The 19,856-nt window shown below is 39.9% G+C and overlaps 1 protein-coding gene across 1 annotated transcript in view; it reads left to right on the top strand.

Annotated features, from left to right (window-relative positions):
• ADAT2 (adenosine deaminase tRNA specific 2) overlaps positions 1–13,627 on the top strand; it is a 29,518-nt gene extending 15,891 nt beyond the window's left edge. Inside the window, exons 2-6 of the mRNA XM_025925905.2 lie at positions 3,080–3,184; positions 6,162–6,312; positions 8,030–8,136; positions 13,127–13,199; positions 13,331–13,627. Of these exons, the coding sequence (XP_025781690.1) occupies positions 3,080–3,184; positions 6,162–6,312; positions 8,030–8,136; positions 13,127–13,199; positions 13,331–13,374 (480 nt within the window). The 3' untranslated portion in view covers positions 13,375–13,627. The remainder of the gene's footprint in view (positions 1–3,079; positions 3,185–6,161; positions 6,313–8,029; positions 8,137–13,126; positions 13,200–13,330) is intronic.
• The last annotated feature ends 6,229 nt before the right edge of the window (positions 13,628–19,856 follow it).

Genomic DNA, 19,856 nt, shown 5'->3' with positions numbered 1-19,856 from the left:
TATCCCTGTTTCTCTCTCTTCCTCTTCTGGGACCCTTATGATTCTGATGTTGTCCCTTTTTAATGAGTAACTGATTTCTCTAATTCTTAAATCGTGCTCTTTTGCCTTAATCTCCCTCTGTTTTTCTGCTTCATTATTCTCTATAAGTTTGTCCTCTGTATCGCTGATTCTCTGTTCTGCCTCGTCCATCCTTGCTGCTGCTGCATCCGTCCGTGATTGCAGCTCAGTTATAGCGTTTTAAATTTCATTTTGGCTATTTTTTACTTCTTGTATCTCTGCAGAAAGGGATTCTAATGTATTTTTGACTCCTGCTAGTATTCTTATTATCATGATTCTAGATTCGGATTCAGACATCTTGCTTGTATCTGTGTTGGTTAAATCCCTGGCTGTCGTTTCTTCGTGCTCTTTTTTGGGGGGTGAATTCCTTTGTTTTGTCATTTTGAAGGGAGAAAAGGAATTAATGAGGTAGAAAAATTGAAATAAAAAAATTAAAATTAAATAAATATTGAATTTAAAAATTAAAAACACACACACGCAAAAATCGAATAGAGATGCTAGATCCTAGGTGTGTTTTGGTTGGGGTTTAAAAGTGGTTTGACAGATTAGAGAAAAAAAGAGGGGGAAGGAAATTGTTTGAGAATTTGAAAAAAATAAATACACTGAAGTAGACTAAAATGAGATGATGGGGGTAAAGTAGAATTTGAAAAAATATACACAAAAGTAAAGAATGTAGTAGAAAAAAATTAACGAAAAATATTTTTAATAAAAATTAAAAATAATTATGAATTTTTTCATTTTCTGTATTTAAGAAAAAAGAAAAGAAATGAAAAAGAGAAAAAAGATAAAAAAAGAAAAGAAAAAAAGTCGTTTGAAAATTTGAAAAAGTGAATACACTGTAGTAGGCCAAAATAAAGTGATGGAAGTAAAATAGAATTTGAAAAAACTTACCTAACAGCAAAAAATATAGTAATAAAAATTAAATAAAAATATTTTTAATATAAATTGAAAGTAAAAATGAAGTTTTTCTCTTTCTGTATTCAAGAAAAAGAAAAGAATTGTAAAAGAGAAAAAGGAAAAAAAAAAGAAAGAAAATTGAATAGATGAACCTGCTCACAGATTGAAGTAGGACTAAAATTGCTTCGTTTGCCCCTAGAAGCCAATGTAGCTCTTTATAATCCATAAATTAAGTAGGCAGTGAGACTTGTGTTCTTGAAGAGTGATGTTGGCCCAGTTGAGTGGGGCTTAGTGTAACAGCTCCGCTCTCCACTAGATGGCGCTGCTAGCCTACTGGGGTGGATGGTTGCGAGGCTGGTAGGTGCATATGTGCATGCGCGGGAGCAGTGAAAATGGCGCCACCAGCTACCCAGTCTGTTCTCCCGGATCAGCAATCGCACACCCGTCCTCCGTCTTCAGCTCTCGTCCACTCCCCAGTTCTTCACTCTCTGTGACCAGGCCCCAGGTGGCATCTCTCTCCCAAGCCTTGTCCCTGGCCCCCTACTTCTGAGGGATTGAGGCTTTGACCCGTTCCGCCCCGCTGCAGGAGGGTCTCACCGAGCAATGGCGGAATGAGCAATGGCCGAATATTGGCTGTACACAGGTACACCCACTGGACCCTGTTGTTGCCAGTGCCCCGAGACTGCGGCCAGGTGCCAGCCCATCCCAGAAGATGTTCGCGAGACTGTGTATCAGCAGCATCTCAGGGATTAATGGAAAATCACAACACACATCTGGCACCAGGATTCACCCTTAACAACCTTGCCCCAGCACCAGTGAATGTGGCCACCTTCTGGGGTCTTCTGGGACCAGGTGGCTTCAACAGTCTCTACCAAATGTCCTTCCAGGAGTGGAACTGCTTTTCCCCGTGTGGCCTGAGAACCTCCCGGACCCCACTCTGTTCCTGGGGATTCGCCCTTCCCACCAGAGCACTGCCATGTATGGAGCTGCGGAGTTGCAGCCTTTGCACTCCCCTTGTTACAGTCTTAATGGAATTTAAACCCTCTCCTTTCTCCTTTCTCCCTTTTTAGTTTAGTCCCTGCGGCTGTTTCCAGTTTTCCACTTTCTCTCCAGCTGCTTTTGGGGAAGGGTGATTTTCCCATATTCTCCCCCCCTCCCCTGTCTCCGTCCTCTCTCTGCCCACGAAAGCAGTTCCCTACCTTTCAGGTTTTCTTGCTCCCCAAGTTCAGCTCTCCACGCCGCGTACCTGCTGAATTCTGTGGTTCAGGTTGTGCAGATTGCTGTGTTAATCCTCCAATCAGTTTTCTAGGTGTGTAGGATGGTTCAATGTTGATCTGGTTGTATTTCATGGATGCGAGACACACAGAAAGCTTCCATGCTGTCCTGCCATCTTGGCTCCTCCTGAGCATTCTTTTACAAGGGTTTTTTTTTTTTTTTTTGGACATATATTCCCTTCTCTTAAATAAATACTTAGGAGTGGAATTTGTTCATAGGCTCTATGCATGTTTACTTTTTAAAGAAATTTCCAAAGTGTTCTCCAAAGTGGTTGTGCCATTTTAACACAAAGCACTCTTAGGCTTTTCTTGTGTTGAAACAGAAATTGTGAGCACAGAGAGGCATCCAGTCTGGTTACTTTTATGCTATTAGAACTCAAGAGGATATTTTCTATACTGTTTAGAGAAACAAAAAATTAAGCAAGTAGAATTTCAACAAGAAATGGATGTTATTATTTATACATGTTATTCTTTCCCTTTGCAAATACACACACACACACACACACACACACACACACACACACACACACATATGATCTCTGAAAAGTTGCAGAGACCCTGCCAGTTTAAGAACAAGAGTCAATAATAGTCTTTTGCTCACTTCTGCTTCCAATGAGAAGGAAAAACCAGGGGGCTCAGAACCTGTAAAGGGAGTTTGTTCTTGAGTCTCCTTAAATATGGAAAGAATGGAGAACAAAGGCAGTAAGTACTGAACTGAATTTGAGGAGAGGGAGAACTCTGTGGTATTTGTTCAGTGCTTATATGTGTGTGTTCACGTTGCATCTATTTCTTTCCTGTAGTCTTTTCAAGTATTGAGCGTTACATCTTAAATTTTCCACTTTGTCTTTTAGGCCAAAGAAGCCCTAGAAAATACTGAAGTTCCCGTTGGCTGTCTCATGGTCTACAACAATGAAGTTGTGGGGAAGGGACGAAATGAAGTTAATCAAACCAAAAACGTATGTCAATTGAATAGTATAATTGCAAACATCCAGGTAAAGGTAGGAGTGCCCTGAACTTCATCATAGTTGGTGAGAAGATGGGTCTGTGTAGAGACTTGTAGGTATCAATGGAAGGGTAGTTTCTCTTAACATTTATTTTTTTGAATGCCTTTTTTTTCTGATTATGAAAGTAATACATGTTGGTTTTTTAAAATTTGGAAAATTCAGAAAAACTTAATGGAGCAGTAGAATCTTTGCAGTTAATTTTCTATGTCATGGAGTTTTACTTTAACACTTGAGTGAAACTCAAGAGGGGGTTTTATTACATCGGAGCTTCAATACTAAAGAAATGACTCTAATCTCCATCTTAAGCAAATCTAATATATAGAAATTCCACTTTACAAAACATATCAATTTAACTTGTATCACATTTTTTAGTACCTTGAAATAATGTATTCCTCCTGGTAAATTAAACAATCACCTTCAGTTTATATCTTTGGAGGTATAAAAGGACTGTATAAAGGAAACTGTGTATTAGAGAATTCATGGGATAAAGTCTACCACCTGCTGTCTCTAAACCTACATGTACACTTTAATAGCTTGTGTGCCTTTATATTATTGTGCTTAGGTTGAGGAGTTCATGAATTGAGGCAATACTTCTTGATATCACAACAGTGTGTCATAATTTTATGATTAAAACAAAAAAATTTTTAAATGTTTTTATTTATTTTTGAGACAGAGAGAGACAGAGCATGAGCAGGGGAGGGGCAGAGAGAGAGGGAGACACAGAATCTGAAGCAAGCTCCAGGCTCTGAGCTGTCAGCACAGAGCCCGATGCAGGGCTCGAACTCACAGACTGTGAGATCATGACCTGAGCTGAAGTTGGACGCTTAACCGACTGAGCCACCCAGGTGCCCCGTCATAATTTTATGACAAGAAGTACTAGCTGGACTCATGGACAGGTTATAACCATAACATCACTCAAACAGACTTTGATCTTATTATTTGATCTTGGGAGTTAGAGAACAAGCTGATGTTGGTAATGGTGCTGTAGGAAATTTAAAGTTTATCCATCATATCTATAAAAAAATAAAATAAAAAAGAGCACATGCAAACTAGGAACCCAGATTCATCAAAGCAATTATTATGTGGCTATCAAAACATTTGTGAGAGAAGTAATAAGCATAATGTAGCAATTAGTGAATATACAGATACTTGTCTAGGAGTAGAATTCTGTATTTTAAATGATTGTCCTATCTCCCTAATTACATTTTGTGGTTCAGTATGGTATCTTTACATGAGAACTTTGAATGCCCTAACATCATCCATCTATCCCTCCGATGACCTGGGTTTCTTCTGTATCTTGAAATTAGCCTGCATTTATCTTGGTATTCGGTGTCCTATAGAAGATTACCCTATAAAGCAGCATAGAAAAACTCTTAACCCCCAATGAGGAGACCCGAGTCCTACTTTTGGCTCTGATACTACCACCACGCCTTTCACTGCCATCACCTCTTCCAGCGGTGTGTTTTCTACTTGTCCTGACTTAGCTTCTGGCTCTGCACACTAACAGAGAGGTTGATTGCAGTGATTCAGTTTAACGGTTGCTTACAGAGAATTCTGGGGAGACTTGATTCGGTAATTCTGAATTTGATTAAAAAAAAATTTTTTTTTAATGTTTATTTATTTTTGACAGAGAGAGAGAGAGAGACAGAGCATGAGTTGGGGAGGGGCAGAGAGAGAGGGAGACACAGAATCCGAAGCAGGCTCCAGGCTCTGAGCTGTCAGCACAGAGCCCGAGGCGGGGCTCGAACTCACAAACCGTGAGATCATGACCTGAGCCGAAGTCGGGCGCTCAACCAGTTGAGCCACCCAGGCACCCCTGAATTTGATTTTTGAAAAAGCACTGGAGTTGGGGAAACTTTTTAAGCTCCCCAGTTAGGTCTGGTATGCAGGCAGGTCTGGGAACCAGTTCTCTAAAATACCTTACGCTCTGAGTTCATAATTCTGGACCAGCATAGCTTCCACCTGCCTCCAGCTTCCGCGGCACCTTGGGCCACTGTGCCACCATTTTCCACACCCTACTCTGTGTCACAGGTTAGCAACTGTTTGCCTCACCAGATTTTATACTTGTTGAGGACAGACTCTTTAACCTCACATAGGATTTAGTACAATGACTTGTTCTTAGCAATCAGCGTAAGTTTATTGACAAGTGTGATCATCTTGAATGTTATTAATAATTACTGCATAGCAGAGTACATATATAGCGTGCAACATCTGCTTCATGTAATTCAGTGTTTTATGAGGTTTACATGCCAGCATACGTTGTTTTACACATGGTGGACCCAAGGCTTAGAGAAGTTATGTAACTTGCCCAAGGCCACATAATGAGTGAGGCCACAGTCAGGATTCAGAGTTAAGTATGGGTATTTCCAAATGCTGTGTGATTTCCCCTGCATTCTCCTACCACCCATGAGGTATTCAAGACTCATACCAAATCTCTGGTTTTCTCTAGAGTCTGCCAGAATATTAAATCTCATCCCAAAGAAAATAGAAGTGATGACATTCCAGTAAACTAAATATGGATTCCCTTAGAGTTAGAGGGATGGCCTTGAAAATATCTGAAATTGGAGCACATGCTTGTGAAGACTTCAGGCTTCCCCTGGAGTATTCATAAACCCTGGACTCTTTTTTTGTTTTGTTTTGTTTTGAGACTTCTATTCTCCGCGGCATTTAACTGAAAGAGCGTCCCCTGAAGTTCTTAGGTACTTAAATAAAAATAGAGCATAAATCACATAGCATCTCAGATTCGCTGTCTTGCATTGGTGAAGCTATGGTACTTGAATCGGGGAATACATTGTCAACTGCTAAGAGTGTCCCTGAAACCCTTACTCATTAAAACATTGGCAGAAACATTAGGCCCGTGTTGGGTACTTATTTTTGAGTGTTTGTAAAACACAGTTACGTGTTGATGCAAGCACCTCTCTTTTTCCAGGCTACTCGACATGCAGAAATGGTGGCCATCGATCAGGCCCTGGACTGGTGCCACCAAAGTGGCAAGAGTCCTTCTGAAGTATTTGAACACACCGTGCTGTATGTCACTGTGGAGCCGTGTATTATGTGTGCAGCTGCTCTCCGCCTGATGAGTATCCTTTGACTTTGTGAGTTCCTGTCTTGGGCCCTTCCTATAAACTTGAAAATGGCCGGACACATAACCTGCTTTCTAATATGTGAAAGCAGACTTATGAAACAAGTTATAAAATATTGTGCCCCTTGGCCAAAAAATATTTAGGAAAGATTTTTAAATAACAAAATTACTTCATTTTATGTCAGTAGACGTAAAACTGTTAACCAAATGAACTAGAGAAAGACACTAAGAGCTAACAAACTGCTGTGGGAGGATAAATCACAAATTAAAGTAGATTATAAAACTGTGTGCAGAGAAAGATCTGAAGAATATGCACCTTTGGATAATAGATTATAGGTGATTTAAATTTTTTCTTTCTGTTTATATGTTTTTGTTTATTTTTGCCATGAGTACCTGTTACAATGTATGAAACGTATTAAGTCAGAGTAAATACCAGGTAAAAAAACACATCACTTATGATACTGTAATTATAAATAAATGGGGAATGAAAAACTCTTTGAATTGTGTCTTTCATAGTAAGCAACACAAATACTGAGCGTAGCAAGGTGTCTCTAAGATCTTTAAAAAATTATTTGCTAGTTCAAAAACTTAATTTCATACATGCACATTTTTATGTACTTATTTTGCTATGTATGTGTGAAAAAATTCATCACTTTAAAAATAACAGAGGGTTTTGAGTATGATAACATGTATATACAGTCTTTACTTTGTAAAAGGGGAGTTAGAGTCCCCTTACTTACTTAGCCCCCACTTACTAGAGTCCCCTTACTTAGCCCCTCCCCAACCTGCCTTATGGCGCGGCTCAGCCTTAGTCTGTTTTATATTGGGGCACATGTTGCATTTTATTTGGGGAAAGAATAGGGAACAATCCCATTTTTATGTATTTATTTATTTTTATTATTATTTTAAAAAATTAACATTTATTAATTTTTGAGAGACAGAGAGAGCAGAGCATGAGTGGGGGAGGGGCAGAGAGAGAGGGAGACACAGAATCCGAAGCAGGCTCCAGGCTCTGAGCTGTCAGCACAGAGCCTGATGTGGGGCCAGAACTCACGGACTGTGAGATCATGACCTAAGCCGAAGTCGGATGCTCAACTGACTGAGCCACCCAGGTGCCACCAACAATCCTATTTTTAAAAGGTGCAAATCCCTGGATTAAATTCCTACTTCCTTTCTGGCTCCAGTTCCCTAATGATTCACAGAAAGTAGGTTAGGAAAGACTAGAGAGAATACCAAACTGTGAATATTTAGTAACCATGTATTCGGTTTTTATTATTTGCAGTTGTGAGATGTTAGTTCCTAAATCCTTTAGACCTCCTTCTTTTGTGTAACTGGATTGTCTGATTTTTAAGACTAAGCCTACGCTTAACTTTTTTTTTTTTTTTTTTTCTCAACGTTTATTTATTTTTGGGACAGAGAGAGACAGAGCATGAACGGGGGAGGGGCAGAGAGAGAGGGAGACACAGAATCGGAAACAGGCTCCAGGCTCTGAGCCATCAGCCCAGAGCCTGATGCAGGGCTCGAACTCACGGACCGCGAGATCGTGACCTGGCTGAAGTCGGACGCTTATCCGACTGCGCCACCCAGGCGCCCCTTAACTTTTTAAAAGTAGCCTGAACTTCCCTCTCCCGGCTGGCTGGTATAAACCTACCCTGGTCTTGTCACTGTACACACTTGAACTGCACATTGGCTTTGGGACCTTAATTCTTTCCCATAAATTCCACTGGTGGTATATGGCTGTCAGAACGAACGATTTGGTGGTTGTGGCTCTGTTCTAAATATTGCCTCTGCTGATTTACCAAATACTGGGAGACCATTTCAGGTAATATGACCTGCTAATGTTTCCTCTTTCTTTCTCATTCCTTTGATTTCTCTATGGGCTCGGGAATTGTTCAAGTGTGGTCAGTATACCAAAGAGTCATGCTAGGACCAGGCAGACTCTGGGACCACTAGTCAAGTTCATTTATGCCTCAGTATAAGATGACAGGTAATCATTTCCAGGTAAGTGCTTGGCTCTCTTAATTAACAGAACCTTTCCAGAAGGAAAGTCCCCAACCTTCCAGGGTGTCTCTCCTGACAGTCTTTACCAACACCTTCAGGGATGTTTGGAGACGTGGTCACAGTTGGCATTTTCACTCAGTGCGTGTCCCCAGCTCTGTGCTGTACTGAGTTTAGGAGAAGCTTGGACTCTGTCAGTAACAGTACTGCTATTTACAGTGCACACACAATATTTTTGCACTTAGCCAATCATTTTGCTTTATCACTATGTACCATTTTTGGTGTGTAGCAATTAATACCTGTGTTTTCATTATTTGTTCCCCCTGCCTTTTCAGTACTGAAATTTCCCCCAGGCCCTAGGATCCACATTGTTTTTGTTTTCCCTTAAAAATTCTACTTTCCCTTTAATCTTGCCACCTCTCCCCAAGTTTTTATGTTTAAGGCTATGAGCAGTGGGAATTTGTATTTCCGAGTTTGGCCTGTAGATACATATCGTTTTTCATAAACCGGTGTGATGTTTTTTTTTTCTCCAAAGTTAATCCTGAAGTATTATGTTTTAAAATGAAAAGTATTTGACCAAGGCTTGACATGGTGGGCAGTTAACTTCAAAGACCTCAGATATTCTTACAAGACCTCAGATATTCTTAGGAGAATACCAAGTACCTATGAAGGGCTAAATTTGGCTGAATCCCACTGAGAACAAGTTTTGGAAAACATTCTATTTTGAGTTTTTCCAGCTGAACATTAGCTTTCCTAACGACTTCTGTATATTTGAGAATAGATAACTTTTAACATCACATCGGAAAAGAAATTATAATTGAACAACAGAGAATAAATAATACTATCAGCTTGACCGTTAAAAAAATCTTCAGGGTGCCTGGGTGGCTCAGTTTCGGCTCAGGTCATGACCTCATGGCCCGTGAGTTCAAGCCCCACATGGGGTGAGCTCGAGTCCCACTTCGGGGGAGCTCGTGCCCTGCTTTGGGGGAGCACAGGCCCCACTTTGGATGAGCATGAGCACAGCTTCTCTCTCTCTCTGCCCTCCCTCACTCACTTGCATCCTCTCTCTCTCTCTCTCTCTCTGAAATAAATAAATAAAATAAAAAATAATGTGCAAAGTGATTTGATTTTTCCCAATCGCTTCTGTTAGTAGCTCAGATTTTATTTACATAACTCTTTGCAAGTAAATTGCTGACCCTGTACTTCATTTATGAAAAAGATCTAAAGAATTTCTCAAAGCTCCTGGGCAGAACAAGGATAAGCCCTTGGATATCAGACATAGGTAGAAAATTTCTCTCCAACACGTCAGTGACGCTGAGTGCCCAAAAAGTCCTCTCTTACACGTCTCTGCACAGAGTTGATCTCTCTGAACCAAAGAATAAGATCATAGTGTGTGTACTTGGACTAATTGGTCCCAGTGAAAGGAGTGACCAGTATTTGAAGCCGTATCTCCAGGTCTGATGCCAAATTATGTTGTTTTTGTTTTTAAGTGTTTGAAATTCTAAGGAAACATTGACACCCTAGGCTTCTGGATCCTGTGTTTTCTTCCTTTATTTGGTTGGTTCAGGTAGGGGGGCGGGTGTGGGAGGTGGGATACTGTTTTTGTATTGCAGAATCATTGATCCTTTAATGCTATATTATAAGCTGAATTAAGCTCATAGAGGAGACCTGCAGAACTATTCTTTTCAGAGAAGATAGTGATTGTTTATAATATGTACCTGCTCCATTTTTAAAAGTTTATTTTGGGGCGCCTGGGTGGCGCAGTCGGTTAAGCGTCCGACTTCAGCCAGGTCACGATCTCGCGGTCCGTGAGTTCGAGCCCCGCGTCGGGCTCTGGGCTGATGGCTCGGAGCCTGGAGCCTGTTTCCGATTCTGTGTCTCCCTCTCTCTCTGCCCCTCCCCCGTTCAAGCTCTGTCTCTCTCTGTCCCCAAAATAAATAAACGTTGAAAAAAAAAAATTAAAAAAAAAAAAAAAAAGTTTATTTTAATAAGAATGTGTGCTTTTTATTAAAGTCACAATTTATTGCTATAATGAATAGTTGAAAATATTGTCTTGGTATCTTAGAGTGATGCAATTTCCTTCTCCATCTGTAACTCAGTGAGTCTCATCCCAGACTGCATATTGTAGAGCTTTTTAAGTGTGCCTGTGGGAGGTCCCTGCCCCAGACCAACTGTATAAGGTGAGAGGGTGGAGGAGGTGGAATATTAGTATTTTCTTCAGAGAGTTCCCAGTCGATTCCACTGAGCAGCCAAGGTGGAGGACCACTGCTTTGACCTCACAGGAGGGGAGAGTGCTTTGTGCTTGTTTGGTGCTCATGAGAACATGAGGAGAGGTGGGAGCTCTGAGGAGCACAAACAGTGTAGCGTGAGGAGAATGGGACTGACCCACCATGGTTAGAATGGTCTGAAAAGGTTGTGAGAACAGAGAAGCCAAAGGAGGAGAGAGCTCTAAAAAGAAGCGAGAATGGTCAGTAGTCTCCACCATTGCAGAGAGTTGAGGACAATGGAAAGGAAACCAGTGTTTTGGTCAGTAGGGGCCCTTGGGAGATCTGGGAGCACAAGCCAGCATGGATGAGATTGAAGAGGAAATGAGAGCCACGCAAGTGACGGCCAGGAGTCTGTGGGAGCAGCAGGGTAGCCGGTCTCAGGGAGCAGCAGGGTAGTAGCTTGCTTGAGGGGCAGGGTCAAAGGAAGGTTATTGGGATATTTTTCCCCCAGCTTTACTGAGATGTAATCGACATATAACATTGTGTGAAGTTTAAGGTGTACAGTGAGATGATTTGTTAGACGTATAGATTGTGAAATGTTTACCACAATAAAGTTAGTTAACACACCATTCACCTCACATAATTACCATTTTGTTGTTATGGTCAGAACATTTAAGCTCTATTCTCTTCACAGCTTTTAAGTACACAATACAGTGTTGTTAACTATAGTCACTGTGCTGTTCCTTAGATCCTCACCTTATAGAACTTACCTTATAGTTGAAAGTTTGTACCCTTTGCACTGTCTCTTCATTCTCCACAACCCCCACCCCTCCACCCCTGGCAACTACCATTCTACTCTTTGCTTCTATAATTAGAATGTTCTCTCTCTCTCTCTCTCTCTCTGTATATATATATGTATGTGTGTGTGTGTGTGTGTGTGTGTATACACACACATATATAATATATAATAAATATATAATATGTATATTTTAATACATATGCAATAGAATATTATTCAGCCATAAAAAAGAAGGAAATCCTGCCATTTAGGACAACATGAATGGACCTTGAGGGCATTATGCCAAGTGAAAGAAATCAAACAGAGAAAGACAAATACTATATGGTCTTTTTTTTTTTTTAAGTTTATTTATTTTGAGAGAGAGAGGGTGTGTGTGTACAAGTAGGAGGGGCAGAGAGAGAGGGAGAGAGGGAATCCCACACAGGCTCTATATTGTCTGCACAGAGCCCAACAAGGGGCTTGAATTCACAAACCATGAGATCATGACCTGAGACAAAGTCAAGAGTTGGACGCTTAACCCAGGTGCCCCTGATGATCCTTCTTATATGTGCAATCTAAAAACATTAAACTCGTAAAGGTCTTCTTCTGATGGGGAAGGTTTATTCAGGCTTCATAGGTCCAGGTAAGAGCTGACTGAAGGCAGAAGGGAAAAGGAGGTTCATTCTGAGCAGCAGACCATGCTCGCCAGGCCCTTGTGCTGGCACTCACTAGCTGCTTCCCCTCCAGTGGCTGCTTCTGGGTATGCCTCCATGGAGTCTCTGTTCATTTTTTCATTTCGTGCATCTTAGAAGGATGCAGCATATCGAGTTCAAACTCGTGTAACGCACCTTCAAAGCCCTGTATATTTTGACCTCATTTTCTCTCTTGAATTTCTTTACCTATAGGCCCCCTACCCCCCATTAGTTGGATTCCTCCCACAACCCAAGCTCATTATTACTCTTTCCCTGAAATGCTGTGTTCAGCCTCTTTAAATAATTGCTGTCTTTAAGGCAAGTTCAAGTTTCATCCTCATGTAGTGTTTTAGTGTTTTATACATAATTTCACTCCTTACCATTATCGTAATTTCTTACTCTTTCACTTAATCGATCTTTTCTCTCTAGTTAGATACCAAAGATAGATCCAATTAAATCCTTTTGAAAACATCCACTACAGTAAAGATCAACACTTTTTTTTCTGTAAAGAGCCTAATAGTAAATATGTTAGCCTTTGTGAGCCACTCACGTCTGTGTCACATCGCCGCCTCCTCCTCCTCCTCCTTCTCCTCCTCCTCCTCCTCCTCCTCCTCCTCCTCCTCCTCCTTCTTCTTCTTCTTCTTCTTCTTCTTCTTTTTTAAATTTTTTACAACCCTTTAAAAATATAAAAATCATACTTAGTTGATCATTTTTAGCTGCGGACTACCAACTATAGCTCTATAGCATCAAACGCTTAATGGGCCAACAGTGAATAAGGGTCGAAAAACATAGCAGATGCTTAACAAATTCTTATGATGTGTCAGGTATTTAACAGGTGTTATTTTATGTAATCTTATTTACTCTTCATGAAACCCTTCTGAGGTAAGTGCTGTAATTACCTACACTGTACGCATGAGGCAGCTGAGGCACAGTACCCAAGATCACATAGCTGGTAACTTCAATAGTAGTTGATTGAGAAATAATAGTTGACTGGAGCGCGGTTTGAGTCTGTACTCGATTCTCTTAGAAATGTACTTCCTTACCTGCATCACTGCTGTCCCCCAATTACTGTTTGTATGGGATACAGGCCACAGTTTCATTGGGCGATATTCATCCTCAATCTTCTCATTTCAACAGTGCATTCCTGGATATCGGGCCGAGGAAGCAGTGGAAATGTTGAAGACCTTCTACAAACAGGAAAATCCAAATGGTCAGTTTTCCCTTTGCTGTACATGATGTAACCTCACTTAAGACAAAGCTGTGTGAACAGAGTCTGACATGGGCCCTCCTCTTCATTTTCTCTCTCTCTTTTTTTTTTTTTTTTTGCTATTCTTTTCACAGCACCAAAATCAAAAGTTCGGAAAAAGGAATGTCCGAAACCTTGAACTTGTTCTGAGGGAAGGCTGATTGATGCCCCTTGACGACATTCTTGGACTGAAAGTTGTTGACATCATTGAATCATACGTTCATATGTGCCCTCAACCCGTGGGAAAATTATCTCCCATTATTTGCTGTGTTCAGGGAACAAATTAGCACTTTTTAAAAGTCTGACAGTTGTAGACAATGGTTAGCTTTTCCATAAGCTTAAAGAACATTGTAAGAAGGGGATAAAAATAAAGATTGAAATTTTAGAAATTAGTAAGCAGTGCATGCTCTTCCTGCCAAAATCATTGTGCCTGGGCCAGGAAAGTCCTGAGTTTCAGTGAATGTGTATCCAGACCCAGTTACCTGGCATGTGTCCGGACTGGAGTGTGCCACACTGTGGACACCTGCTTTCGGCCTGGCTTTTCAGAATCGGGTCCTTCATTCTTTGCAGCTACTGTGTCCTCCCAGGGTGTTGAGGGCCCGTGACTTTCTACACTTGATCTTAGCCAAAAGGCCAAGAAGCGATGAGGGCCCGTGACTTTCTTGGAATTTGTCTATGAGTTGTATACATATAGATTATGATTGTGTGTGCCTCAGAACGGATTTCTTTTTGCTTTTATAAAGCAGTTCGAGAAAATGCATACTTTTAAAAACAAGTACGTGTCATTTTTAAATTATAGCATATTGCTATAATAAAACCTTACGCCTTCTTTGAAGATGAAGATGAATATTTTCTTAAAAGATAAAAGCAGAAATGAGACAATTCCTTCTTTATTAGCAAGCAGCTACACTATGCCAAGCTCCATTTGTTCATCAAATCAGTGAGCAAAATGATGAATCCTGCCCTCATGGAGCTGATATTCTAGCAGGGGGAGACAGATAATACGCCTGATAGATTATACAGTACGTTAGAGGGTCTTAAGGGTCATGGCAACAAGAAGAGAACAGGGGATGGGTGTGCCATTTGGTGTTGGGACTGCTGGTTGCATGATTAAATAGAATGGCTTTATTTACTCTGAAATCAAGTTGTTATTTCTTTTTGTAAAAGTCCAGACTTAGAATTTAAAACCTAAAATTGAAAAATGGGCACACAACCCTGGGAAGGGTCTCCCCAGCCGGAAGTCCCAGACACTCAATACTTTCTGACCGCACTAAGGGTTGGCGCCCATGGAAAAACAGCTCTGTAGAACCACACTGGGGTGCTCTGCGTCTGCCCAGAAGGGGGCCTCACTGTTCCACCAGAAGCCCAGCTCCAGGCTCCTGTTGCATTTCTTCAGTGGATTCATTTCCTTGATGCAAAGCATCTGCATTTGTTGGTTCTGCCATTTGAGTGATGTCTGACTTGTTTGTTTTGAATTACATTACAGGCTGGAATGTAATTGTGGTGAAAGTATTTTTATATTGCTGAGAGTAGCAGCTAATCACAGTTACATGCTTCAGAAGATTTATAATTGCTTGGTTTTGTACGTGTGTGTTTTTAACTGCATTTGAGAAATTTGATGGAGAAGAATATGCATGATTTTTAAATTTATAATAATGTTACATGTAACTTCTCTTCAATTTCACCTACTTTAAAAATTATCTTCTCATTAAACTTTAGTGCTTTGACTAGTTGATTCCTTTTTGCAGTTGGTCATGATTCATTTCTGGCTTCTTATGCTTTTCTGCAAGCAGACTTGATTGCACTTAATGTCTTCATATCATCGTTTTCTCAGGGATTATTTGTAGACAAAAAACCTGGAATCTTTCCTCTGGTACCAGTAAGTACCAGTAAGTCTGGCTATCAAGTAGGTTCTTGGTAAATATTTGTTAAATAACTTTATTGATTGAAATTTGGAGAAAAATGAATAATAAGGGGAATATCTAGGATAAAAAGTCAAATCTAAAACTAGTATATGGGTATCTTAACTTACAGATAGTTAATACTAAAAGTCCCAAGAAAGTAATAAAATGGGACCAGGAAGGATAGAAAAGACTCACCAATATATGTATATTTTGTCTCTACTGTGTTTTAGAGAATGGTTATTTCCTAATTCCTAAGCATGGCTGGAAATTTTAATTTTGGTTATAACCTTTTTGATTCTGTCTCCAGTGATGGCCTTATAGAAAAGTCTTTCCTATGTTTTTGGTCTTAGGCATTGTTCCCTCTACTGCTTTTGGGGAAGCAATCATTTTAGATAGCACATTGCGGGTTGGAGGTCAGCACCTCCAGTGCTGATATAGGAACATTGTGAGGTCATGGACATTGAGACTATGGGATTCTGATGGCAGTTTCAAATTGGTGGAGAGTTTTGGATATATGATGATGTAATGCTGCCTCCTGAGTTCCACATCTCCAGCTACTTAGACATGGCTTAAAATATTGGGATGGTCCAGTTCAAAAGATTGAATCCAATTGATTGACATTAGTGCCTGTCTAAAAGATTAGCTGAGAGACTTGTTCTGTGCATGGGATGATTCTGGAAGTTGTAGGATATGACAAGGTTTTAGAACCAAGGCCCTGTTTGGAGGAATTAGTAGGAAATGATTGCATCTAAGTTGCCAGTGTTTGCTGGTCTTTGCAATGGACTCGGCGGAGAACGGATGGTGTGTAATGCTTTGGCAAGCTTCAATCACTGATAAAAAATTATGTTAAAATATCTTTCCACTTTCTTGTTACATGGCACAAGCATCTCTTCCTGTGTTGCATTTGGAATATTATGGAGGGAAAACAGATAGCCAAGAATGCCAACTTAGGCGTAGGCAAGAACTGTTAATTTTTCTTTAAGTTTTCTATTTGCAAATAATCTCAAACTTACCAACTAATAATTTAACAATTTATACCTTTAGCTTTATCATTGGCTGTATTTATTCTCACTCTTTCCCAATCTATTTATCTATCTATCTAGATGTATGTATGAATGTATATAATTGTTCTTCTGAGCCATTTGGTAGAAAGTTACATCACACATCATGACCCTTTGCCCTGAAATGTTTCTGTATTTCCTAAGCATAGGATATTCTCTTATATAATCATAGTATAGTTATTGGCTTCAGCATATTTAACATTAATACAATACTTTTTTTTTTTTTTAATTTACATCCAAGTTAGTTAGCATATAGTGCAATAATGCTTTCAGGAGTAGATTCCAGTGATTCATCCCTTATGTCTAACACTCAGTGCTCATCCCAACCAGTGTCTTCCTTAATGTCCCTTAACCATTTAGCCCAGCCCCCCACCCACAACCCCTCCAGTAACCCTCAGTTTGTTCTCTATACTTAAAAGTCTCTTATGTTTTGTCCCCCTCCCTGTTTTTATGTTATTTTTGCTTCTCTTCCCTTATGTTCATCTGTTTTGTATCTTAAATTCCACATATGAGTGAAGTTATACAATACTTGTCTTTCTCTAATTTCGCTTAGCATAATGCCTTCTAGTTCCATCCATGTTGTTGCAAATGGCAAGATTTCATTCTTTCTGATTGCTGAGTAATACTCCATTGTATGTATGTGTGTATGTGTATATACCACATCTTATTTATCCATTCATCTGTTGATAGACATTTGGGCCCTTTCCATACTTTGACTATTGTTGATAGCACTGCTATAAACATTGGGGTGTATGTGCCTCTTCAGAACAGCATACCTGTATCCCTTGGATAAGTACCTAGTAGTGCAATTGCTGGGTCATAGGATAGTTCTAGTTTTTAACATTAATATAATACTTTTATCTAATATACTGTTTGTATTCTAATATTGTCAGTTGACCCCATAGTGTCCTTTAGAGAATTTTCCCCATCTCTCCTGCCATATTGGAAGATTCTAGGGTCAGATATCTTATTTAATTGCCATGTATCTTCAGCTTATTTGAATCTAGAACACTTCCATGGCTTCTCTTGGCCTTTTATGACACTGACATTTTAAAAATCATTCTGCCCTGCCCCTATCAACTTTTCTCTTTAAAAAAAAATTTTTTTAAATGTTTATTTATTTAGTTTTGAGAGACAGAGAGGGAGCACAAGCTGGGGAGGGACAGAGAGAGAAGGATATACAGAATCCTTAGCAGGCTCCAAGCTCCAAGCTCCAGCACAGAACCTGATGTGGGGCTCGAACCCACAGACTGTGAGATCATGACCTGAGCTGAAATCGGACGCTTAACCGACTGACCCACCCAGGCACCCTTTCTCTTTTTTTAATAATGGTGTTTTCTCATGATTGGATTCAGGTTATGTGTTTTAGGTGATGTTATATTCTCAGAATATCACATCTGAAGACACCCAAAGGCCATGAAGTCCTCACTGGTGATGTTAATTTTGGTCACCTGGATAGTTTCGATTACCTGATTTCTACACTATATAATAATTTTTTTTCCTCCCTTGCAATGAATAATAAGTCCAAGTAGAGAAACTTAAATTTTTTTTTTATGTTTAATTTTGAGAGAGAGAGAGAGAGAGAGACAGAGCGTGAGTGGGTGAGGGGCAGAGAAAGGGAGATACAGAATCCAAAGTAGGCTCCAAGCTCTGAGCTTCCAGCACAGAGCCTGACGTGGAGCTCGAACCCATGAACTGTGAGATCATGACCTGAGAGAAGTTGGGCACTTAACCGACTGAGCCACCCAGGTGCCCTGAGAAACTTAAATTTGTAAAAGAAAATGCATTTGACATTAGTGGAAAGAAGGAGATGAAATCAGTGATCTCAATTGCAAAGCAACCGTTAGGTTATTTGATTGCAATCTTTCTTTTTTATTATGTCTGCTGAAATTCACAAAATTCTTTTTGTAATAAGAATGTTATATTATTTTTTAAAGCTTTATTTATTTATTTATTTATTTATTTATTTATTTATACCCAACGTGGGGCTTGAACTCATGACTCCAAGATCAAGGGTCACATGCTCTGACTGAACCAACTAAGCACCCCAAGAATATTTTAAATGAGGACGTCTTACTAAAAATTAAAAGGAAGCCTCAAATAAATAACTTCTTTCTCTCCTGATCTCAGTAAAACTAATACTTAGATCAATTTAATTATATCTGATAAGAGAGATTTCTGGAAAAACAGGTCTGAGATGTTTCTGGTTTCAGGGATTACCTGTAGTAATCCAATAGGATGTATAATCTAGGTAGGTAGTCATTGGCCATAAAAGCAGAATTCTCTTGGGTTTCCATAGAGACATCTAGACTTAAAATGTTTTAAGCACTGCTGCTTTTAAAATGGGTGTCGGTAAAAATAGCAAAAAACCAAGGCTCTTAAAAAAATCATTAAAAAAATTTTAAAGTAGTAAAGTTCCTGGTTAAAAATCCACGTGGAGGCCAAAGCTTGTCCTCAGTCATTCTGCATCAACTGGCCTTGAATAGCCTTGGGGAAAAGAGGCATCAAGAACTGGTTTCTCTGCCTTTTGGCAAAAGAGTGAGACTACACTGACTTCTAGAAAGACAACTGCCAACTATTTTCTTATTCCGTAAATTGTTAATTGTGTGTGGTGAAGAAAGGGGTGATGGGTGATGTTATTTTTATGGATAAGACTGGCATTAAGTTCTGGTGAAAGTTTGACATCTTTTGGATCTTATGTTTTTTCAGGTTGAGCTAATAAAAACAGGCTCCTGGGATTGTTTCACACCTTATTTTTAAGTGAATATTGAGCTAAACACCACTTGTTGATGATTATTAGGGAGATTTGTTGTGTGGTTGAAGAAGCATGAACTTATGAGTCTAGAACAGGAGTCAGCAAAATATGGCTCGTGGGTCAAGCCCAACCTGCTGCCTCTTTTGGTACCACTAACAAGTTAAAAATGGTTTTATGTTTTGAAATGGTTGGGGGGGGGGGAATCAAAAGAAGAACGTAGTGACCTGTGAACATCATATGAAATTCAAATTTTAGTGTCCACAAATTAAGTTTTATTAGAACACAGTCATGCCGTTTTGTTTTCGTGTTGTTTGAAGCTGCCTCTGTGCTACATTGCAGAGCTGAGTGATGGTGACAGACACCTATGGCTCCCAAAGCCTAAAGCATTTAAATATGTCTGGCTCTTTAGGAAAATGTTTGCTACCCCTGGTCTAGAGGATATAAAATGTTGAGGTTCATTCTCTAAGGTGCTTGTTACAGTTCTCTGACATTGGAACTGAATAATGTGGCTCATTGTGAAGTGGTGGTTAATTGCTTTAGTACCATTTTTTAAAAATTATTCACTTATTGGGGCGCCTGGGTGGCGCAGTCGGTTAAGCGTCCGACTTCAGCCAGGTCACGATCTCGCGGTCCGTGAGTTCGAGCCCCGCGTCGGGCTCTGGGCTGATGGCTCAGAGCCTGGAGCCTGTTTCCGATTCTGTGTCTCCCTCTCTCTCTGCCCCTCCCCCGTTCATGCTCTGTCTCTCTCTGTCCCAAAAATAAATAAAAAACGTTGAAAAAAAAAATTAAAAAAAAAAAAAAATTATTCACTTATTTTTTAATTTACATCCAAGTTAGCATGTAGTGCAACAATGATTTCAGGAGTAGATTCCTTAATGCCCCTTAACCATTTAGCCCACCC

This window comes from Puma concolor, chromosome B2 (genome assembly GCF_028749965.1).
Source record: "Puma concolor isolate L17-30 chromosome B2, mPumCon1.1.hap2, whole genome shotgun sequence".
NCBI lineage: Eukaryota > Metazoa > Chordata > Mammalia > Carnivora > Felidae > Puma > Puma concolor.
Note: the sequence above shows the minus strand (reverse complement) of the source record. Positions and strands in the feature narration are given on the sequence as shown.